The 25,478-nt window shown below is 40.4% G+C and overlaps 2 protein-coding genes across 2 annotated transcripts in view; one reads left to right on the plus strand and one right to left on the minus strand.

Annotated features, from left to right (window-relative positions):
* The window catches only part of LOC123974626 (formin-like protein 7), a 161,385-nt gene that overhangs the window by 78,845 nt on the left and 57,062 nt on the right, over positions 1–25,478 (minus strand). The window lies entirely within an intron of this gene.
* Positions 21,957–25,478, plus strand: part of LOC123974599 (PDZ domain-containing protein 4-like) — a 53,257-nt gene continuing 49,735 nt past the window's right edge. The window contains exon 1 of the mRNA XM_046055415.1: positions 21,957–22,016. Within this exon, the coding sequence (XP_045911371.1) occupies positions 21,957–22,016 (60 nt within the window). The remainder of the gene's footprint in view (positions 22,017–25,478) is intronic.

A 25,478-nucleotide genomic window follows, 5' to 3' on the forward strand; every position in this document is an offset into this window, starting at 1 on the left:
TGTGCGTTCAATCCACAGCCACTCAGTTACGATGTGACCGTCTTCAGAAGCAGCTGTCCTGTCAGCAGCAGCTCTCTGCTGGTGTTATTTGAAAGTATAACTAGCAACAAAATATTTTACACATGTTTTTCCTTTTGGTTTCATGTGTTTGTGTTAACAGATGGTCTCTTGTTATACATTTATTTAGATTAGATTAGATTCTTTATTGTCCTTTCCAGGAAATTTGTTTCCACCATCTATACGTACATTGCCTCACATACCCACAACATGAACATACATAACAACGTGCTGTACATTTTATACACAAACTGACTCCCAAACCAAAACATACCTTTTACTTCAATCAAGTACTCTTGTTGAGTAATGTTATGGGAGACAGGATAAAACTCCTGCTATAGTGATTCCGTTTCCAGGCCAGGGATCTACATCTACGTCCTGATGCTAGCAGAGTGAAGAATGTGTTGAGTGGATGATATTGTGTGTGCTTTCCGTAAAATAGCTTTCCTATTGAGGTCAGAGAGGTTGGGGGTGTGGAGACCAATTATTTTGGAGGCGTTATTTGTGATGCGTGTAAATTTGTTCTTATTGGTCACGGTGAGTATTTTTAAATAACAGATTGAACAATAAAGAAGGATGGGTTGAACTAAGCTTTTGCAGAGCAGCAGTAGACGGTGGGGAGCAACTGAAAGAGATTTAAGTTTATTGAGTGAGTCCCAGGTATCTGAAGCACTCCGCCCTTTCAACAGCTACATCATTGATGCATGTCGGGTTGTGGGTGACAATATGGGCTGTGCTGTCGGAATTCGGTGTGTTAATTAACATAACAGACAGTAGCTCACTTTCTTTTGCATGGGTGTACACAGGACAATACAAGCAAAGAAAAATCTATGCAAAATCTAAACACAACAATGTGGACTAAAACAAGCTTTATTTGGGATCCAACTAAAATCAAACCTACTTAACAGCTTATTTAAACAGCTCATCACACTCATGATCTCTCTAAAATAAGTGGACAGTTTAAGGTGTCTTAATGTATATATTCCCCAGTGACATTTGGATGGGAAATGTACAGTAATGGCTGATTATATTCACATGCAATGCTTTTTTCATTTTTGTAATGCATGGGAGTCAAAGGGAGCCTGTCAAGGTGGATGGTGAGCGTATAAAGTGCTGTTGGGTTGTAGTTAAAGGCAAAATCACCTTGGTTAAGGTCAGGGAGGGATGGAGGATTTGGTTAAATGTTACTAAAATGTACTTGAGCTTCAACAACCCACTCTTTTTCATTTTTCTCTAACCTTAACCGTGTGCTCAGTCAAGTAAACTTAACCATAAAAACATTTAATCACACTTAAATTATAGTTTATGAGAGATGGCATTGCAACAGTGGAAATTGTAGAGAAATTAATGAAATATATCAGGTAATGTTTTACTGACATGTGTCTCTGATGCTTTTTGAAATAATGCTGCTCTGGATTTCCCTTTAGAACCACATGTGAACACTGCAGGATCTTTCTCCAACGCCCTGCTCGGCCACAATCACTCACACAGTCGATCCTCTCCTCTTGTCCACCCTCAGGCCTGTTCGAGCATCAATCAGTGATGTCAGTGTTTGATCGCAGACTCATTAACCTCGGGTTAAACCATCGACAGGCAGCGGCCGCTGTTTTCTGTGCAGCACAATAATTATCCCCACTTAATTTCTTAAAGGTGAGCAGGCTGTTGAAGGACGCACTATGTGCTGTTTTTCTTCATTATGTATGATACGTATCTCGTCTTCCTCTGAGCCATAGAGCTCAGTGAGTCACACTGTTGCGCTGGGCGACATGAACACTATTTTGACTCAGTCCCACACACTGCGCTGCTGAAAATAGTCCCCAACAAATGCAGTATTTCCTCCTGTTTGGGTAGAGGTTGATTAAAAACTAAATTGTCCGGCTGTTTATTTTTTACACCTACTGCACACTCGGAATAACAATATTGGCATGAAAACCTCTACAAATATACGAGAATATATATATTATGTATACTCTATATATTCTTTTACTACATTTATCTCTCTCTTTTAACAATCTCTCTCTCTCTCTCTCTCTCTCTCTGCTCTACTCTTTGTGACCCCGAAGAGGATATAGATCTGCAGATACCAGGAGGACAATTAACAAGATTTACTCCTTTCAACCTTAAAGCCCATTGACTCACACTCTTGTTCTCATTATGGGCTCTGAGAGAATTGTTTTCCCCTCCTGACATGAACAGAGCTATCACACTTATCTCAAAGACACTCAGCAGGAGTCATTTTTAAAAGAGTGGAATTTCCTCCTTGATGTGCATCTGGTATCATCTATAGATCTGTTTATAAATGAAATGAAGAATGAAAAAAAAGGCATTCTGTGTTTCCTTGCTCAGTGAGCGCTGATATAACTTTATTCCATCATGAAGTGCCACCTAATTGACTTTCTCTAATAGACTTGACTGCACAATTATTCAAAAATATAACCTACCAAAAATCAAAAATCATTGTGCATTTCAATACAGTACAATACAGTAAAACTAAATTCATTAAAATAATAATAATAATATAAAAAAAGATGATTACAACGACTAGAAAAACAAATTAATAGTTATCAATAATCAACGTTAAAACATTCTTTTAAAAATTAAATGTGCAACAGTCTGATCTAGCAGCCCATCCTCACCAGAAAAACAGCCCAATAGGTTTATTTTTATAAAGCTTATTATAACCTACAGTTATGTTTTTCTGTTAGGCGTGATGTCTAGTGGCAGAAGAAGTCAGGTGACGTTAAAGAGCGACAAAGTCTGTGTAAGGAGGTGGTGGGGTGTGACTGAGGTTTGTGTCCCTTGTGAAAGAAAGTCAAAGTTGACATGTTTTAAGTTAAATAACGTTTTGTAGCTGACTTACATCACATGACTTATGCAATGAACTCAAAGCAGGATGTTTTCCTAAACCTAACCAAGAAGGTTTTGCCTAAATCTAACCAAACTAACACAGTTTCATGTTTACCACGTGTTAAACGTCACATGACTTACTTTTTTATTTGCCAGAGCTTATACATGTCATTTTGGAAAACCGTCGTGTTGTTTCGGGACAGAGATAATCATAGGTGTGGCATGTCAAGATGCTGATCAGACAGAATTAGTATTGCACAGGTGTGCCTTAGGCTGGCCACAATAAAAGGCCACTTGAAAATGTGCCGTTTCACTATATTGGCGGGGGCCAAACCGGGAACAGGAAACCAGTAATTATCTGGTGTGACCACCATTTACCTCACGCAGTGCAACACATCTCTTTCACATAGAGTTGATCAGGTTGTTGATCGTGGGCCTGTGGAATGTTGGTCCACTCCTCTTCAATGGCTGTGCAAAGTTGCAAATACCCGCTATATGCACACTGTCGTCTATGCTGATCAATTCATGGGCTATAATTCTGGTTGACATTCCTGCAGTCAGCATGACTATTGCACGCTCCCTCAAAACTTGCGACATCTGTGGCGTTGTGCCGTGTGATGGAACTGCTCATTTTGGAGTGGCCTTTTATTACGGCCAGCCTAAGGCCTTTTATTACGGCCAGCCTAAGGCACACCTGTTCAACACCCATGCTGTCTGATCAGCATCTTGATATGCCACATCTGTGAGGTGGATGGATTATCTCGGCAAAGGAGAAGTGCTCACTGACACAGATTTTGTCAGATTGGTGAACAATATTTGAGTTAAATAGGCCTTTTGTGTACATAGAGAAAGTCTTAGATCTTTGAGTTCAGCACTTGATGAATGGGGGCAAAAAATAAAAGGGTTGCGTTTATAATTTTATTCAGTGTAGTTTCATTTTTATGCTTATACTTACTTTGCAAAATAATAAACATCAACTTCACAAAATAAAAATGCTTAAATACTCCTCACATCCTTCTCATGTTCCAAAAACGTCTCTTTTCAAAATAGATTTTGATTTCCAAAAGTATCCTTACTTTTGAAAACAAAATCTAAATGTTCTCATTTCAAAAAATGTCCTCACTCTCTGACAAAAAGTCACACACTTACAAATGCATAGAGAGCAGTGAAGACCGACACCCTGAACAATATTCTTGACTTCACCAGATAGACCTGTGATCAAAATAGATTTTCTTTTCATTCAATTTATCTTCCAATTTTATTTCTGAATAAATCAAGCAGCGTAGTGTATATGACTTTGAATGGAATTTATTTGGCAAATAAATCCAACAGATGAATTGAATTGATTAGGTGTATAAGACAAAATCTGTTTTTAATATGTCAAACTGCTATCTGTTATATTGAAACTGTTTTATCTTCTCTCACCTCCTCCTCCTCTCTGGTTGTTTCTCTCTCCCTCACATTTAATTTCACCTGATTTATTCTCCTTTATGTTTTTATTTTTTTTCTCTCCATCCAACTCTTCTCTACTCTCCTCCTATCAATCACTCCCTCATCCTTCCTGTCCTCTGTCCCTCCTGCTCCTCTCTTCTCCTCATCCTCTCCCCTTCCTCCCATCATGCTCCTTCTCTGCTTGCACTTTGTCACACTCTAAAGTGGCACAGCAAATGGTGGTGCTGAAAGCTAGCTATCACCAGAAAGCTGATATTGGATATTGAATTCTGAGGATTATAAATTGCAGGTCTGTGACAGGAAATCAGCTCCAGCCTCCCGCACCAAAGTCAGACTTATGTCCACCCACCACCCCAAGCTCCACACCATTACTTTTTTCTTTACTTTATAAGGGACAAAATACTTAATGCACTGACATTTAATGTTGGCATTGGATTGTTTCAAGAGAGATATGTCTCTTTGTGAAGCAGTTTGTGCTCCAGCAGAAGTTGATTACTGCAACACTTCAGCCGGGGCTTTTATGTGCTTCAATCACTGAACTCACCCTGAAAATATTTGGGACAGGCCTTTAATTCTTTCCCACAAAAGTCTTGCTCAACAAAGACCAGGGCCCTGTTTCAGAAAGCAGGTTCAACAAACTCTGAGTGTAAACCTGAACTCTGAGCTGTCAAACTCCGAGTTTTCCGTTTCAGAAAGGCCGATCAGAATAAGTTCAATCAACTCTGAGTATGTTGAGCCTGATGGAAGCGCGTGCGTGGGGATGGAAAAAAGCCATCATCAATGGAGCTCCCATACTACGATTCACCATGGCAACGGGTAAATAAAGGCAGAGCCTCCATTTATGCCCCCTAATGTAAATTGGTCTAGGTTCAAACTGACTGTGAAGTTTTAGACGTCTATGTTACAATAGCCTAATAAAATCTTGCTCATTTCGTAGCTATTTTATGAAATGCTGTCAAAACAAATTCAGACTATCAGCAGATAATGAAAAACTCACTTTTAAACTACATTTATTTGTTTCAGCTGCACCACCGTCATCCTCACTCCTCACATCATATCCAGCTGGTAACCACGAGAGGAATGTTCAGTCTGTGCGACTACAATACAATACAGTAAAAAAGGTTAGTGTTCATTGATCAGTTTTGTACAGATTACTTTAAACTGCAGCACTGTGTTTTGACTCAATGTCCAGAGAGTCACTGTTTATAAAGGACAGAGTAGCTTATAGATTTTATTCCGTGCTGAAGATAAATTCACGATGTCCGAAGATAACTCTCTGTTCATACATTGATGACAGATTGATCATAAAAGCGTCATGTTCAAGATCATGTTTGGGTAAAAAAATTAACTAACAGCCTATTTAACCGTGATTTTGATGTTTCTAAAGACGTAATTGTGTTCTAATACGTGCTTTGATATCGAGAGTAATAATGAGGAAATGTCAGACAGCCTCTTCAGGAGGGGAGGAGTTAGGAAGAAACTCAGCGTTAGTTGAAGTAAACCTCCTACCGAGGAGGTCAGGTTCACAGCGAAAGTTGCCGGGGTTACAGACCTACAGTTTATCTGATCTCGCTCTCTGAAACCAAAGTTTCCCTCATCTCAGACTCAACATACTCAGAGTTTTCACTAAACCCGCTTTCTGAAACATGGCCCTGTACTGGTTATTTCAGCCATACTTGTGTAAAAATTAGGAGAGAGAACAACACTAATATACAGGTGAAACACAAAAATGTGAAATATTTGCAGCTAAATATACACTTGCATGCCTTAACCTGAGGACAACCAACGGAATACAACTATAAAACAGCCATAATGGTAAAACGATGGCAACAATGTTATTATTGTTATTGTTTTTATTCTGAAAAAAATTAATTAAAGAGAGAGAGAGAGAGAGAGAGAGAAAGAGAGAGAGAGAAATGTTACTATAGTTTAGGGCTGATGCCAAACAGTCAAAGATTCGATGCTTCGATGGGCGGAGCCTGATTTGACTGTAAATCTCGCAATCGAAGTTGCGCACCGAAACCAGGACCATGCCATTTTGGCGATATGAGGGTGATCAATGTCTGCTTTTACATAGAACTGCCAGTTTTCTCCCAATAAGTTTATATACAGCCTATTAAAATATACATTTCAACATATAACGTTACATAAAAACTTTATGAAAATTGTTTTTAAAGTGTGTGTTTAAATCCACAATTGTAACCCTAACCCTTAAGGACGGAGGGTCAATGCGCATGTGTAGGCGTAGTGTGGATGTGTTTGTGTGTGAGTGTGTAATGGCAGAGGAGGAGCACTTGCTGTTGAGACATCCCCAGCTTCGCCAGTGTTGTGGGCACCTCGCGGGACGTTCGGATCATTTATCACCATTGATGAACCACACAAAGCATTTGAATTAGACCCGCGAGCAACCGCAACGTGCATTTAGCTGTCGGCTGCACGGCATGGACGCAAAGAGAAAGAAGAGAAAATGCTCAACAGTAAACCTCAGTTTGGCTGGGAATGTACAGTTTAAATTACAGTGGCTAATGAATAGAGACTGCAGCTCTGCAGCTTCTCAAGATTATAGCGGAGCTACAGTGTGTACCCCCCCCTCACACAAACAACACAGGCCTACATGATTTGACTATCAGTTGACTATAGGCAAGATTTGACAATTCTGATTCGACTATGTAAATCCTTAGTCTGGGACAGCCCTACATAGTTATTTCAACTTGGATTCAATTTTATGAAAATTCACTGATTCTTTTTATCGGTGGACCCATACGGACTAAAGGAATATAAATAATTGCTGATGGACACATATTAAGACTCAATGTTATCCTTAAAGGGACGGTGTCACTGCTTTTTCCCCCATTTGTCTTACCGGTAAATCTGAATGAATAATACTTTGGTTTCTGTAAAAATGAACTGAACGATCAAATTGTGGAGAATCTGAACAATCTAACGATGTGTAGCATGATTAGATTGACCAAAGTTTGTATACACGATCTAAGCAGCTTAGAACTAACACAAGTGGGCGACCTGGTTTTAAAACGTTTTAAACATCCAGAGAACTTCTATAAAAACCAGGCTTCTAATTGAGACCTGTGTTTATTCGTCAAAACTTGTACCCACACCAGGCCAGTGAAAAGGACAGGCGTCTAATAGGGACTTTCAATTAGTATTGATCTGGTCAGAAATTTGATATATGTTATGTTATAAATGATGCTGGTCTGACTTATTCTTATACCCTTTCCTTTCCTGGTCTTCATTTCATCTCTCTGTAATTGCTTGTCAAAACCGACAGCCTCTCTCTCTCTCTCTCTCTCTGTGAGTGTGTGATTTAAAGGAAGACACTCCAATCTGCTGCTGAAGTGTCACGTCGAACCCCCTGCTGTGTCTCTGCATGTGTGTATACAGTATGTAGTCTGTGTGTGCTTTTGACGATGATGTCTGTACTGTGTGTGTGTGTGACCTCTGACCTCCACAGTGAGCGCTGAGCTGTTGACTGTTGAAGCTTTCAGACTGTCGGCACATGAAGATTACAGCCTGTGTATGTTCTGCAGGCCATTAATGTGTCCCCCGACGATAACACACACACACACACACACACACTAATTCATCCCTCTGCTACCACTCTCACTCGCTTACTCCGTCTTTTCCCTGCATGCACACTTTGATTTCTACCTCGACTCGCTACATTATGTGCCTCAGGAGTCTTTGAAGGACGACTGAAAGCAGAAAATGGATTTGAAAATGTCAGAAATAAAAAAAAAAGAAGCAAAAAGCAAAATGAAAGTGTGAGGACATTATTCATCTATTAGAAAAAGACAGTATTAGACATCACTTATGTTTTAACTGGAGAAACCTGGGTCTACATTAACATTCTGTCATTGATGTCTAGAATAGAACGGGTGATTATTTGTTGTGTTATTTGACTCAGCAGTTATTTTTATTTGTACAGATTGAAATTTAAGGAGATAGCACCTGTTAATGTGAGCTATCGAGCTAAGAGTCTAGTGCTGTGTCTTAATTTGCGCTCTTCCATACTTAAAGGATCTTTTATCGTCCACAAATGTGGAAATTTGTCTTTCTAACATGTTGGTAAAAAAAAAAATCACCTTATTAAAAATCACAATACAAACAATAACTAACACAACACACATATTACAGACAGTCACGGATATGATTCCAGTGTAGGGACATATTTTTGAAATGAGAGAAGTTACCGCATTTGGTATTTTTTGAGGCCCTGTCTACACGAACACGGGTATTTTCAAAACCGTGAGTTTTTCTACGCGGTTTGGCCGTTCGTCCCCACAGAAACGCAGTATCAGGTCACTGAAACTGAACATTTTTGAAAACTCCTGCCAGGCAGAGGATTTTAAGAAACTCCGGTTGTAGTGCTGTCGTGTAGACAGTAAAACCGGAGTTTGCCAATTGTGCGCCACTGCCTGCTTTGTTTACTGGCTCTGATTGGCCAACGTGGCTTTACGGTTAGGGTCATATCGCCGCCTTGTGGTTTGGCATGCTCTTGACAGCTCTTGATAGTGTGTTCTTGCGTTTTCGGGTAGACAGGGATTTTTTTCTAAGGATATAAAAATACCCGTGTAATGTGTCCAGCTTTTGGTTTCACCTGACTAGTCGTAGATTCGATGCTTCGATGTGCGGAGCCTGGTTCGACTGCCAATCTCGCTGTCGATGCTTCGCAATGGTGTTAAACAAGGATTATACCATTTTGGTATTACCAGAACAAAACAGACTCTCTAATCTTTCTTTGTATTTGCCTTTTTGACAAAAAAATTGATTGGTTCCTTTCTCTTTTGTTCAACTATATCCCCTCTGATAAAAGCCGTCTCCACCTCCTTAATACACTGCACACATTTCTGCAGCCTTACTTGCTATTTTGAGTGCGTAAGCCTTACCATATAGCATGACACCTGGCACACAGCTATTCTGATCAAAATGTAAGTTATACATGTGTTTGATTGAAGCCATCAGTATGTTTATTGGGTTAATTTGGCATTATGCTCTGTCCGTTTGCAATTCATGATTAAAAAGAAGAAGAAGAAATCATCATTCTCCTGTAAGAATGGCTGACAGACAGACAGGGTTGGGTTCAAATAACTACATTATGTACTGTACGTTGATTTTACACACAAAACACATAAACTTATTAAAGATAAAGCACATTCTTATCTTTCAGGACCTTGAGAACTCCATAATTAACACTCTGAAAGGGGTTATTTTGTATAGTTAGTACTTTGATACTGTAAGCACGTAATACTTGTGTAGTTTTACTCAAGTAGAATTTCAAATGCATTACTTTTATTATATGATATATTTACAATGTGGTATTGTTATAGTTTTTTTCTTAACATTCTGCTACGGGTCTTCTTAGTCCATGTAAGTGTGTATTCGTAAGTGCATGACACAATAAAGGATCATGTACTGGAAGTAGAAACAGCAGTAGTAGTAGCAGTATCTCAGTGTGTGTCTTAAGTAAGTCTTGTTTGCTGAAAAAGCCTGAATAAATGACAAACTATGAGTGTTAAACTGTATTGATCACAGAAGATTTCTGCTTCTTGCAGCAACAAACTGACACGAATCAGCAGGAAAAACAACAAATGACAGAAACAATACATCAGAAAAAACTGAAAAAGCAACGGCAGCAAAAAAGACAACCATACAAATATTGAATAAAAGCTAAATGGCATGAAACATGCACACACACACACACACAGTACTGGAGTAATATGTGTTGTACTATACTATTTATGATGGATGCTTACAGGAAACATCACCCGCCCCAAACACACACACACACACACACACACACACACACACACACACACACACACACAGTGCTCGTGTTTCTTTTGTAGACTGAAACTCTCTGTTGACGTGTGTGTTGAAGCGAATCTGCTGCCCAAACATCTATTTATCTCTGTCACTTTAGCATATACACTGTCTGTGTGTGTCTGTGTGTGTGTGTTTCATGTTCTTATATCCCGGTGGGGACTTTAACCTGAATGCACACTAACAGATGGGGGATTCTGTCAGGCGGCTAGAGGCAAGTTCAAGTTAGAAATGGGTATGGAGTAGGGTAAGGGTTAAGGCTGAGCAGGAAGTTGTGATGGTTAAGGTTAGGGTAAGGGAATGCATTATGTCACTAAGACGTCCCAACAGGGATAGAGGAACAAATGTGTGTGTGACTATTACACACCTTTGCTTGTGTACAGTATGTGTGGTGCATGTATTTTTGTGTGTATGAGCAGAACTACAATGAACCCAGAACAATGTGTGTATGTGTATGCGTTAAAAAATACATATGTGTGTGTATGTGGCAGGCGAGATAGCGATAGTGTTGACACCGCAGAGGCATCCCCCCCTCTCTCTCTCTCTCTCTCTCTCTTTCTGTGTGTGTGTCGATGTAATTACTGTGTTGAGCTGATAAACTGCTCTCACAGGATTCACCGTCAGCAGGGAGGAGGACGAGCAGCAGCAGCAGTAGGTGATGAGAGGTGGATGGATAGTGGAAGGAGAAAGAGAGGAGATGAAGGAATAGAGGGGTGAGATTCGGAAGCAAAAAAAAGGGTAGTATGGCAAATGAGCAGGGCAAGGAGAAAAGGAAAAGTGGGAGAGGAGGAGTGCATTGCAGAACAGGATGCATGTTTGGAGGAGAGAGAGGGAGACATACGGGTTTGAACTGGGTGGAGGTGAAGATGTGTGGTAAATATGGAGAAGGGGAAGAGGACAACAGCAAGAGGAGGGAAAAGTGGAGAAGGGGAGGAGCAAAGAAAAATAATTAAAGGATGGAGACGGGGGAGGAGATGAGAGGAGGGGAGGTGTATTGATTCAGTACTCTGACAGCAGGGATGTATTTCATTTGGATAGAGCTGGACCATAAATACACACACACACGGCTGACCTGTGTGCTCATATAGGCTGCATCCTCCTCTATACAGGGACTTTGTACAAATAACAGCATCAGTAGCTTAGTGAGGATGTACTTAGGAAACACTGTGCTAACATCCATCCATCCATCAACAACCGCTTATCCTGTGTACAGGGGGCTGGAACCAATCCCAGCTGACATCAGGCGAAAGGCGGGATACACCAGCAGGTCGGCAGTCCATCACAGGGCCACACATAGACAAACAACCACTCACACTCACACTCACAGCTAAGGACAATTTAGAGACACCAATTAACCAAGCCTGCATTTCTTTGGACGGTGGGAGGAAGCCGGAGCACCCGGAGAGAACCCACGCAGACACGGGGAGAACAACCCACGACCTTCTTGCTGTGAGGCGACAGTGCTAACCACTGCACCACTGCCCCGCCCTGTGCTAACGTCAGAATGCTAATATGCTTATCAGGTGTATTGTTGACAGGTGCTATGTTTAACTAGAGATAAAGTCAGCGCATCACCAATGTCACTGGGATACTTCACCTGGAAACCATGAGCATCTGTACAAAATTTCATGACACTTCATCCAATAGTTGAGATATTTCCATCCAGACCAAAGCGGTGGAGCGACCAACAACGGCTTCCCTGGAGACATTTTGCTAGCAAGGCTAAAAACAAGCAGTATCTTTTTAACGTCCGGGTACCCCTTTAGCATCATTTGCCGACGTGTAGGGCTCCATGCTAAAGATGACAGCAACAAATATGCTACATCCTGTCAAGTTAGCTGCAATATGCTATGTCCGGTTGGACTGTCAAAATAAAACATGTGGCTAACGTTGTGAAATGGTGCAGTTTGGTTAAGTTCAGGCACCAAAACTACTTGGAAAAGATAAAGGTTTTCGTTAAAATAAGGATGTTTGTCATGTAAGTTAAGTTACATAACTTACGTTAGTTACCTAAATTACGTGACTATGATCCTTACTGCTGAATCATTAATAGCTGCAAGCATTATTAAGATTGATAATTATTATTATCATATGTAGCAACTTTGCTACACTTCACTGTGTTTGCGACCTTATTTGCAAGAATTAGAAATTTGCGTGACGCTGAGGAGAGCCCCGAGCTGCAGTAGTGAATGGATCACGCGTAATATTTATTCAGCCAGAGGGAACGATCACAAAACTTTCACAGCGCGCCAGTCGTACTAGCGACCCCAACCTGTAGCAGAGAGGAAGTGGGGCGGACCAGGGACAGGAGATCGCGGAGCCGATCGTTCCCTCTGGCTGGATGAAATCTGACGCTCTTGATTTTACGCACGGATGAAGATGGAGAAATATAGAAATTAATGGCAATAAAGCATGCTGTCAATATTTTAGAGACCCCCCCAAAATATCACAAATCATGCTTTTAGGGGAGCTAATCTCTTATTAAGAAGAGCTAAGCTACCCTTGGCGCTCCTGTAGTTCGCACCCTGCTTACGTAACTTAGGTAATTTAAATAAAAATATTTAATGTTGACTTTTTGTTTCACACGAACACCAGTCTCCTTGTTCAAAGTCAGAGTTTTTGCCCTCCATCCACCCCAACCCCCTCCTTACTCAGTCTTTTCTGTTAAATATCATATACCTTTCCCATCAAAAGCTGACGCTACAAGGCTTCCCACGCTGCGTTGAACTATGACACTATAGGGATCCCCCGTGCGTTACAAACTGACGTCGATGGGTCTTGACCATGTGTCCATATGTGACGAGTCGGGGGGTGAGAACGGGTTGAGAATGACATAAGTTTGCATTTACCTGACAAGGAACAAAACTGACACTGTTACAGTGCCAGAAGAACTCACGGCCAGCCCTGATCACTGTGTATGTTCTGTGTGTTCTGACACCTTTCTATCAGAACCAGCATCAACTTCTTCAGCGGTTTGGCCTACAGTAGCTCGTCTGCTGGACTGGACCATTTGTGAGCCTTGGCTGCCCATTACCCTGTCGCCGGTTCGCCGCATGCCTATTTTTTCTGCTTCTAACACATCAACTATTCATAGTTTTCAGTCATGTGACATGCACGGTGACCTGGAGGGCAAAACAGCAGACCAAGATAGAGGCTCACACCGCCACTCCCTCGTAGAGACGCCGCGCAAGACGTTAAACTTTATTTGGATCACCTCTCAACGCAAGAAAAAGATAGATATGGACACAAACTGCAAGTGTGGGACACTTGCGATCCATATTCAGCAGTGGTAATGTTTACCTTTACCTTGTAGGGAATCCCTCACCTAAGCTCAGGCTTGTCTCCTCTTTGATTAGTGCATCCGAAAGCACAACAATCATCCAGCATTTTGGCGACGCAAAAGTAACAAACTCAGAGTAACAGTGTATCACTTGCTTCCTAATTGGCGGGCAGCGGAAAATAACGTCTTTTTGCCCTCCAAGGGAGCGTTTTCCTTGGAATGTGACGTCACGTGAAAACTATGAATTAGCACACAAAGTTCACCCGCTGCCTAATATATCCCACCCACTGACAGGTGCAATGGTAATGAGATAATCAGTGTCCCCACACTTCTAAAGCATTCCTAGTTAGCTGCAACGTTGTTATTATAAAATTCAACCCATTCACCTCCTGCTCATCAGATCCAGGCCCAGCTTCCCCTCTTCTCAGATCCCCAGCATCTTATTCATCCTTTCATCTCACCACCAGCACCAGTGTCTCCATCAGGGGGATTTCTATGCCTCTGCAGCTTCACCGCCCCCCTTCACATACCTCGTCATAATAATGGGGTTATTGTTGTTTTCAGTCAAGTCTTTCTTTATTGAACTTTAATCATCAAAATGCATTAGTTAATTATGCTAGCAAGGTGATGGACAACGGCTATTTTTGCAGGAGCCTAGCAACAGCAGGACGCTTCCTGCGCTTCCTGCCTGTGCAGCTTCAAAGTGCCCTGTGTGATCAGCTTCAACTGGTAATCACATTAATTAAAAATCAATAGTTCCTGTTGAGGCTCAGTAATAAGATCAGAGTCTTGATTTGTCCTGGCGGTGTGGAGTCGCTCGCCCCTCTGGTCAAGAAAACCATTATGTGTCCTGTATTTTATCACTTTAACAGGACGGCTGGGCGTCACAGACATTTAGTGTTTATGAAGAGTCATTAAAAACACACACACATTCTCTTTAACACAGTCATCAGATTGTAATGTTGATGTTAGTGTGTTCATGTATGTTAATGTGTAAATAATTCATGAATATTGGTTTGCTGTGTGAGTGCATGTGTGTGTGTTATACAGGGAGGATTAAATTAGATTCATATAAATGTCAGCAGAGTTAATTTATCGGGGAGACAAATTGGTTTTTTGAAAACACACACACACACACACACACACACACTAATCTGGTTAATAATGTGGCATCCAAAGACGAGGAGGTTGTCCAGGTAACGGAGAGGGAGAGCACAAAATGAACAGATAACAGATAATGGGTGACATTTATGACTTCAGACTGGAAAACACTCTGAAGCTTTACAAGATATAGTTTTCATGGCTTTTGTTTTAAATATACAGCTGAGGGCAAATAATAAAAACGAAGCCCCCGGGGTTATTAAAATGAAGGCTTGAAATGTAAAGTTTGTCCTGAGGGTGGCACCAGACAAAAGGTAGAGGGGTCATTGACATAAAAAAGTGTCCGTCTTCTGAAGAACAGGAAGCTGATTGTATTGATTATATTGGTTTTGTGTAATTAAGTGGCTTGTTGGTGGCTCTATAAGAAATGTCAGGAGCTCACCGAATTTATTTTTGGAGCAGGATTGAGCGTGAAGTGAAAACCTGGACAGTGGTGGATCTGATTCCTTGATATTTTAAAACAAAAACAAAAACTCTATCTATTAAAGGTGGGGTAAACGATTCTAGTCTTTTTTTTTGGTCACTTCATAAAAAACCTCCTCACGGTCCGCAGACTGTCCTTTCTGTGTGTGCATTGAAACACATCCGGTGTTTGTAAACAGTCTCTGGCTCTCAAACTATTCCAGCCGTTCCAGACATGATTTGTCTGTCAGTAACGTTAAATGACTTGCCCACGGACATTTAGCTTACTTTCTAGATTGCCTAGGCATGCTGTTGCTGTGATGTTAACTACAGTAGAGCTGTGAGTATCGCTGTCTGGAGCTGGTGTGCTGGCTCTCGGACCGTCTTGTCCTCTCTGCATGTTAGCTTATTTGGAAAAATTTAATTCTTTCCCCCAAAGGCTGCTTGTGCTTGCTATGCAGGCCATCGTTTAAGAACACTGATTTAAGCAGTGGTTGGTTGGGATGGGTTTCAAATGTTTTTATGAAAGTAGACTGTAGTCCACACACTGTACACATTTTAGTGTAAAGACTCCTGATTGGAAGAACTAGGCTGGTTGCTCATGCCGGTCAAAATAGTACAACAAAATATATTTTATGTGTTGCATAAGAAACTTGCACATGTAACCAGCCAAATAGCAGCAGTTTCCATACAACACGTGCACCCTGTCTGTTAGAGACGGTCTGCCTGCGCTGATGGGAAGACATGGACTCATAAACAGCTCCTGCATGTTGTCTTGTGCAGATTTTTTTGTATCACTGGAGAGTAAGGATGACATATCCACCTACCTCTGCAGGAGGAACCAGAGAAACTCAAACATTCCTGCTCGTTTAAACTGTTAAAGTTGACATTGATACGTAGATGTGGATAACAGTCTGCTGGGTGTGTTTTGAGCCGTGAAGAAGACACAAAAACATGTTTACACGTGTGAGAGCCGAGAATGTATTTGAGTGTCACAGAGATGAATAAATCAGTATAGAACAATAAGGATAAAGAGAGGACAGAGAAAGGAAAGAAGAGAGGGGAGGGGACAAGCAGGGATTCAGAGCTGGTGGGAGAGAGAAGCAGAGGAGGAGGAGGAGGAGGAAGAAGAGGGAAAAACCATCGCTGAGAGGAAAATTAATTGCCAGCTGCAGGTTATTGGCTGGCTGTGCTGCCGCGGAGGCTGCTGTTGTTCCAGCGCGGGGAGGATGCTGCAGAAGAAGACAGAGCAGCGTGTAGAAAGCTGCAGATTTATCTGCCTTTAGCTGCTGACTGTTCTGAATCTGTGAAGAGCTAGGGCTGCTCAAACCGAGAGGGAAACACTGGATCTGTGTCTTTATTCTGAAGGAAGGAAAGCAGGAGGAGGAGGAGGAGGAGGGACACCGGTGTGGACGCTTTGCCCAGACGAGGATCACTTTTTGTGGGAGGACTCGGGCACCGATTCCGCTGTTGAAATCAAGGAGTAGAAGGTTCCTAAAACATCTGGAAAGGTGAAACTTGGGGATCTTTAAAATCAAATCACTTCAGCTGAATTTACCAGCAGCTGAATATTTGTACTTATTTTTATCCAGTCATTTTTTGTATGTGAATTTGAGTCCTAAAGTGTTATTTTCTTAAAAACAATTCACAGCTGCAGTAAAAACACTTTCTCATGCAAGTCCTAATATGTGATTCTAGTGCAGCAACCTGCCTGATTCTGCCTTGTTTTAAGATTTTAATTTGGGATGCAACTAGCAATTTTCTTTAATTATCTAGCAGTCTGCAGACAATTTTCTTAATTAATCAATTTATCGTTTAGTCCAAAAATTTGCCCATCAAAATTCAAGGCGATGTAAGTAGCTTGTTTTGTGCATCCAACAGTCCAAAACCGAAAACTTCTTGTTTGGCATTTTTGATAAAAACCCTAATAAATGATCTAATTCTTGATTTTCTGTTGATTGACTAATCAAGAGGTTCCCAACCTTCATGGCTTAAAACAGACCAAAGGTTTCTTGTGACCCGCCCATAATCTGTTGCACATGTATATTAGTTCCACCAAAGAGTGATTTTGGCAGTTTTATTGGAAGAAACCTACCTACCTATCCAGTAATTTACAACAGCAGAAGCAAAAATTTGAGAAAGTTCTGACACAATTGAAAGGAATTTTGCGTTGCACAAATATATTTTCTCTGCTTTAATGTCCTATTAGAAATCTTGTGACACAGAAACGTTAGGTTTGGATTGATAGATTGATAGTTTCAGCTCTGAAGTTGATTTCTATTGGAGACAGGTGGAGGTATCCTCCCTGCTGATTCTTTCACTTGTTTTAACCGATTGTGAACAGAAGTGACTTCACTGACACAAAGCTGCTGGAACTGTGTAGAGATTAGAGAAAGTGCTCGAACGTACCTCTGGCAAAACATTTGAAATTCTGAGCAGGGAGAGAAAAAAACCCTAAGACCAAACGCTCTGTCTAACCAGCCTGCGTGTGCCCATGTCTTTCACCCAATCAGGGTGTAAAACCAGTATCAATCTCTCAGTTTTTCTGTGTCTCTGTGTTCAGGAGCGAAACTAAGCCGGATTTAACCTTTGTGGAGGAATGACAGAGCAGCAGAGGAAATCGAGGCATGAAGAGAGGAGGAGAGCAGCAGAAAAGGCTGACGGTCGAAGGTTCTAGCTCTCTTCACAAAACAACAGGATCCACCTCAGTCTGCCAAACTCCTGGGAGAGGATTTTGGGGAATTACATGGAGAATAAAGTGAGTTTCATCGCACACGGAGGGCGACTGTTTCACGCTGATGTTTGCTGAAACAAAACCAGTCTTCACCTCTCTGGATTATCAGTCCTGAAGGAGGATTTTGTGGGATTGCGTTTGGAAAATAGACTTTTTCTTCAGTCAGCAAAGGATGCGAAGACACTTGTGAGAGCCAGAAAACACTGGAAACATTATTTAATTGAGCAAGTTTGAGCGAAGAACCTGAGATATTTCCTCAAGGAATTAAGTGCATTTTCAGTGTAGTAGTAACAAATTCACTGGTCAGTTTGTGTTTTTGGACAGAGGAAGAGATTTTCTGAGCACCTACAAGTCAAACGGTTGAATAAAAAGCACAAACAAGCTTGAAGAAATTTAGGGAATTTCAGGACATCAACGCTTCATTTCTACCCTCTTTAAACTTCCTGTTTCTCCACATCTCATTTTCCAATTTCTCATTTTTTAAATCTTTCCTATTTTCTCTGCATGCACCTTTTAAATTTTGCCACTTTTCCCCTTTGCATTATCTGACAGGAATCCCGAAGAGGATTAAGTTGTATAAAGCAGGTGCTGATGACAGATAACAGCTGCAGAGAGGCAGAGGTAGACTCTCATAAAACCAGATAAGTGGAGTTAGGGGACAGTAGCAGCAGGTAATACAGGCCGAATGTGTGGATGCTTCTGCAGAGCGTCGGTGCCGTCTGTCATCTTTCTGCAGGCTAATTCCATCTCAAGGACCGTCTGTGGGCGAGGTGGGCGATTATAAAACCAGAGGGGGGAAGAAACTCTATAAAAGAGGGGAGAAAGAACTAAAGGAAAGCTAAGTTTGGAAACTAAACATCATTGTTGACAAATGAAGAAGACGCATCAGCTGACAGGGTTAAATTCCTGACAACTTTTTCGCATTTGCCATATAATAATGTCTATTTGTAACATCAGACTGACCATTTGTTAAATTATACAGAAGCTGTCCAAAAGTGGTAAAGGCAAGTCTGGGCTGTCAGCGCTGAACCAGGAGGGTCAAATCAACGCTCACGTCTTTACAACCTTTTGGACTGCAGATAAAGTCAAGTCGACATATAAAAGCACATTTATTTATGCAAGATTTTACATCTACCAACTCAAAATAAACCTGCAGATAACCACCTTTTATAAGTTTTAATACAAAAACTGCAGGAACTGTGTAGATTTCTCTAGTGAAAATTCAAAGACGATGGCCTTGTGGTGAAATCCCCACAAACATTCATTGATTTTTCTTTAGACAACAAAGACTAAAAGGAAATTAATTAAGCTTAAAGCAAAACTATAGATTTAACGTTTGTGTTACTATATAAATAGTATCCAAAAACTAAATGTATCCTGTTCTTTAAGCACAAATAGAGTTCTATGGTCCTGACCCCACATTCAGGTGCTAAATTTTACTAACATTTTGTCAAAAACAAAAAGCACAAACTGTTTTTAGCTCTCAAAGAAAAACTCCAGCTGCTCAGTTACATAGATGAGCGGACTGATTATAAAATCACTTTTAAAGCACAAATGAGAAAAATGCTAAAATATAAAGTTTTGCTCTTCATGAGCTAAACATGTTTGCCTAAACCAGTGTGTTCAGTTCAATAAGCACAGGCTGTGTTCAGATCATTAACAGTTTTGACATGAATATTCAGGTGCTAAAAAAATGCATTTTTGTATGAATATTTGCATCAATCCACAGCACAAGCAAGCATTAACAACTGGCCCCTAACACCCATCATACGTGCACTGTACTGTTAACACTGATTTGATCAGTGCTTTAATATCAGCTCAGAAACCAATATTTATATTTGAGCTGCTGCCTTCTGATTCGTTTGGGCGTATAAAGTTTTGTTTAGATGAATTATTGAGGCAAGCAATTTCTTCAGTGCATCTCCTTTTCTCTTCTCTTCCTGGTCCAGAAACATAAATCTTACTGTTCAGATGCTCTATTAAAGATTTATCTGTTACTAATATTTAATATTTCAGATCAAACTCAGCAGTCTATTCGCTGTGGATCCTCTCTTTTTTCTCTTGTCAATTTGAGGAGAAAGTAAGTCGTTTTAAACACTCGCTGATGTTCAGATGAATAATTGAGTGAAAACGAGTTTTTTCCTTTTTCTCCTTCATGTCTCATCAATCGTCAGTGGCCTCGTTTCCACTGCGACTTAAAACAAACCTCAGGAGACAGAAAACTGAACGTCTGGCTGAAGATATTTAATTATTAGTAAAGAAAAAACTGCGCCGTGCTTGATTATATTTCAGCTTTAACCAGCTTTATAAAAAGCAGGTGACACTTTGATTCAGACTGAGGAGATCTCAGTTTCACATTCGGACAAGGAAAAAACGTATACTATATTATAAGATAATGATTATATAGATCCTTTGTCATGTTACATGCAGTTTGCAAGAAGATTTAAGAAATCAAATAGAAGTAATAGATCGTTACAAAATATTCATTTTGCTGTATCTATTACTTATTGGGTGTCAATTTACTGAAGACAGAAGTGACTTAATTTATCTTTCCTCCAACCTTGGCAATTTCAGCTGCACATTGCAGGGAAACAATCATTTTTAAAAGCACCACAATTTTGATTCATTTGTTTTATCCATCACTTTAAGTACATTTATTTAAAATCAGGGAACCAGACAAGCTAAATTTAATCACAAAATATTGACCCAGTATTGACTATTTGAGCTGCAAAGCTTAAAGAAACTGGCCAACATGTGTTCAAAACCCCTTAACACATTCAATATTTGACTTTTTATTCTCCACCACTGAAACCAGTTCAAGGCGCTGAGATTTAGATTTTTGATATACGAAATAGATTTTTTTGTGTGTTTGACACAGTATGAAGGGTTACTGATGAAGAGCCGTGCACACAAAAGAAAGTGAGAACAAGTACACTCAGAGAAAGGTCAGTGTGAACGGTGTGTAGGTGGATCTTAATCAAACACACAAGGTGACACATTGAGGAAGGGCTCACACATTCATCTCTCCAGAGACTACACTCCTTTCTCATCACCTCCATCACCCACATCTTCCTCATCAGAAAACCATTCAACAGGAGTTCATTTTCCAGGACCAAGAGATTTTTAACAATTTGAAGCACAAACTGAAGGCTGTTGCCTGTTCTGCCCCCTCCCCCTCGTCTTCCTCCCCTGCAGGGCTGAAACAATCTGCCGCGCATGAATAAAAATTAATTTTTCACCGTGATGAAAAGACACAGCATCTCGCCTCCTCGCCACCCGCGGGACAGCAGATAAAAGCTGTTTACTGTGAGGAGCTGATAGAGCAACAGAATGTGTCCTTTTTATGAAAAAAAAAACAACAAAACGAAGCTGAACAATTTCATCATTGTTTTTTGCCTGCGAGCGTGAAACATTAAAAACACAGAAGTGGTTTTTGCTTTCGTCTTCAGAGTGACAGCAGAGGAGAAAAGACAACATGAAGTGAACTCAGCTTGACTCTCAGCAGGGTTTTTATCTGAAGTGACACTTTTCTAAACCGAGACAGATGTCTTTGATGACGAGGTGCTGAAGTTTGACTGATCTGACTGAATCTGCATTTGTTTCAATCCAGTTAATGAAGCACATTTGTGGATTTGTGGGAACTTTTGCTTTTCTGAGGGAACACTGAGACTCCCTTACCCCACTTTTGTGCATTTTTGCCCAAAAAACTGCACTTTGCAGAAGAACCACTGAAGATACACAGATAATAGTAAATATAATTTGTATCTAAACAGAAAAGACATTTGAATCTCTCTAGAAGTGCTTGGATCGGTTTCTCTGAGGATTTATGGTCCACATTTAGAAAGAACAAGTGGGATTCTTCCCACATAAAGAATCTTTGTCGGCAGGGATTACAAATTTCTTCATTTTGAATTTGATTTCAGCTGAGTTTATCTTAGCTTTGGACACAATTCTCTAAACAGAAAATTATCTTTCTGAACCTCATTTTAGGTCAAAGGTCAGATACTGTTATAAGGGCAAACAATCAAAAAAAAAACATCAAAAAGACATCAGTTTGGAGGTTAAAGGTCAGACACACGAGCTGGATTATTGATACAGAGTGACCTGCAGAGACAGGGGAGGGAGAGATAAAAAGACAAGAAGAAAGCAGAGAGAGAGATAAGAAGACGAGTGTCAGACGTCATCATGGGCTGCAACATGTGTGTGGTCAAACGTCCAGAGGAGCAGTACAGGATCATGTTCCAGGTAGGAAATCAGAGCTCTGAGCTGTTGTGTTCAAGAAGGCTCAGATATCTGAGAACTGAGCAACCGGCTGTTTTAAAGCTTTAGAGTGATATATTTATAATTAATCAATTATTTTTGTCCGTGGAATATCAGAAACTGATCATTTTCATTATAATGTCCCGCGGCCCAAGCTAATGTCTTTAAATGTCTTTTTTTTGTCTGAGCAACAGTCCAAAACCCAGATATTTTTCTAACAGTACGACACAAGTAACGCAGCAAAACCTCACATTTGACAGGATGGAACCAGCAAATGTTGATTTTCTGATTATTCAATTATCAAAACAGTTGCTGATTAATCAACTAATTATGCAGCTCCAGATATAATTTTTTGGGGAAAATCAATAAGCAAACACAGAGCCACATTAACCCACTATGGGGCCCCGGGGCTGTGGGCCCCGCTTGATCCACCCCATTTCTCTCGCTGTCTCAGCACATTGCGTATGTATTCCATTGCAATTGCATTACAGTAAACCTGGAGTGTGCAGGCCCCCGGGGGATTGGCTTGGTTGGTTATTAGCCAAGGGGAAACCATGTGTGTGTGTGAGAGAGAGATTCTAGAGGAAACTATGGTGCCATTCATCACTGCAGGTTGGTCTAGTTACTCTCTGTAAAGGTCATTGTGTCATGAGGCTGAAAGTCATAGAAACCCTGCTCACACCCTCCTGCTTGTTCATGGAAAGCAGTGCAGGTCTGTGTGTGCGTGTGTGTACGGTACTGTGTATGGGCATGGATGCTCTTATGTGCAACGCTTTAGTCATTGTCAAATCAGTCTTCACGCAGAATACAGTATGTTTACATTTATTTTACAATGATTAATTCTGGCTTGCAACAAAACATTTTTCCAATTGCCAACACTGACCTTACCACTGTTGTTCAGTATCCAGCGAGTTATTCTCTGTGAAAGTTCCCAAGGTGAATTCACAGATCAAGTCGTTAGTGATAATTTTCAGCAATTAAAAAGTGAAATTATAGAATAGTGTCATGAAAATGAAAGAAGTTGTCTAGTATTTATGTGTTCAGCTGCAAGAAAAACAAACTATCCAGTTGATATCCAGTGACCAACAGGAAGCAAAGTGTAACATGATAGAGTACTTTTTGTTAATAGAGACAAAGATGTTGGTACTGTGAGGGAGAGAGAGTTAAAGAAGGGTGGGTGTACTAGTTTGTCAGTTAGATCAAAGTCAGACTGACATGCTAACAAGTCCCAGTGACCTACAAAATAACATACAAGCATTTTGTGCCCTGTAACTCCTATTAGCATGGAGTTTTTTAGTCCCTTACAAAACTGTTACAAATGGTTTGGTTCACGTGCAAAAATGACCTGGTTAAGGTTAGTAAAACATTGTGTTCTTAGTCAAAAGAAACCAAGACTGACTGTAAATGGGACACTAAGCCCAGTCTCCAATGCCAAATCACGTCAAGCCATCCACTGGGCTAAAGATCGGGCTACAAGACTCGGATTGTTCTATTTGGTGTTAGTCAAATCTAGCAAAAGTGGGCTCAACTAACATCTGACTAGGAACAAGAGTTCGCCTAACTCTGTTCAGCACAACACAACAACAGGCTTATTTAGGCTGCGATAGTTCCTTGAGTGGAAAATTGACCCAAAGAATTACATTTGTGGAAGATAAGGAAAGATAAGGAAACTTTGAAAATGTTAGCAAATGCTTTAATTCAGCCACACTCTGACCATGCCTGTGCTACATGGTACAGCAGCACCCCCAAGAGGATAAAAGTTCAACTTCAAAAAGCACGGAGTAAATTAGTCAGGTTGATCATAAACCTCAACAACAGGACCCACGCCGGCTCTTCTGAACTTAAGGATCTAAAATGGCTGACGAAACAGAGTGAGGCAATTGAAACTGAGATTAACACGAAAGATTTTGCATGTATTTTAAAGATTATTTTGAGTTTATTAGGAACTCTCATAGCTACTCAACTAGAGGCAGTGCCACCGACATAGCATCTTGTAGCTTTAAGAGCTGTTGTGGGCAAAACACCTTTTTGTACACGGCAGCATTGGGATGGAACAAACTCCCAGATGAAATAAAATGAATGCCAGTCAGATCGCTTTTTAATCGAGCATGTGGTGAATGGTTGTTTAATGCTAATTAGATTGAGTTTTTATGCAGTCTTAAGGAATTTTTTTTTTTTTTTTATTGTGGTGCATGTATTTGTGTTTCTTTTTATTTAATTTAATTGTATTAGGATGTGTTAAGTCTTTTAGTTGTATTTTGTAAGGGTTGATTGTACAAGGTACCTTTAGTCATCTGTAGCTTACCTTGCCATCTTTATCAGACTACAACGAGGACCACAATGGAAATAAGTTTGTAACTTTCTTGTGTTATACTCGACAGTTCTGATAAATCATTGTCACTGTGATGGATTTTTTTTCATGCATTTATTTGTGTTACTGTCCAATAAATCAAAAAATTCAAAGCACAAAAGAGAGAGAAAGAGAGATATATTAATGATATATATATTTCTTCTGTAGCCAGAAGTCAAGCTAATGTGTCAGCAAGTCCTCCAAACCAACCATAAAAAAACATAAAAGAACCCATATGAGGGTTTTTCAGATAGATAGATAGATAAGGTGGACTTATTGGAGTACTGTAGCAGTATATAATGTCCAGAAAGGAAAGAGTCCGATGTCCAATGGCAGGAGAATAAGGAGGCTTCTGACAAGTAGATTTTTATACATATATTTAACCATTTAGGCACAAAAGGTACTTGGTTAAGGATCATAGAAATGATTAAAATGTTTCCTACTAACAGTCAGTGGTCATCCATGGCTAATTCAAATGATTTGTTGTGCCCTTGGACCACCCCAGACTCCTGCCCATGTGGTTTCGTATGCCAATAACCAACAACCAATGGTGCTGGATTTCATTATAGACCACCATGGAGCTGTCCATGGTGCTGAACCCTCTGAAACAGTACTCTGACTACCAGACTCTTTGCCTCTATGCTCTTTACTGTAACATGTAGAGCTTTCCATGGTGCTGAACCCTTTGAAACAGTACTCTGACTACCAGACTCTTTGCCTCTATGCTCTTTACTGTAACATGTAGAGCTGTCCATGGTGCTGAACCCTTTGAAACAGTACTCTGACTACCAGACTCTTTGCCTCTATGCTCTTTACTGTAACATGCAGAGCTTTCCATGGTGCTGAACCCTTTGAAACAGTACTCTGACTACCAGACTCTTTGCCTCTATGCTCTTTACTGTAACATGTAGAGCTGTCCATGGTGCTGAACCCTTTGAAACAGTACTCTGACTACCAGACTCTTTGCCTCTATGCTCTTTACTGTAACATGTAGAGCTGTCCATGGTGCTGAACCCTTTGAAACAGTACTCTGACTACCAGACTCTTTGCCTCTATGCTCTTTACTGTAACATGCAGAGATGTCCATGGTGCTGAAC

This window comes from Micropterus dolomieu, linkage group LG08 (assembly GCF_021292245.1).
Source record: "Micropterus dolomieu isolate WLL.071019.BEF.003 ecotype Adirondacks linkage group LG08, ASM2129224v1, whole genome shotgun sequence".
Lineage (NCBI taxonomy): Eukaryota > Metazoa > Chordata > Actinopteri > Centrarchiformes > Centrarchidae > Micropterus > Micropterus dolomieu.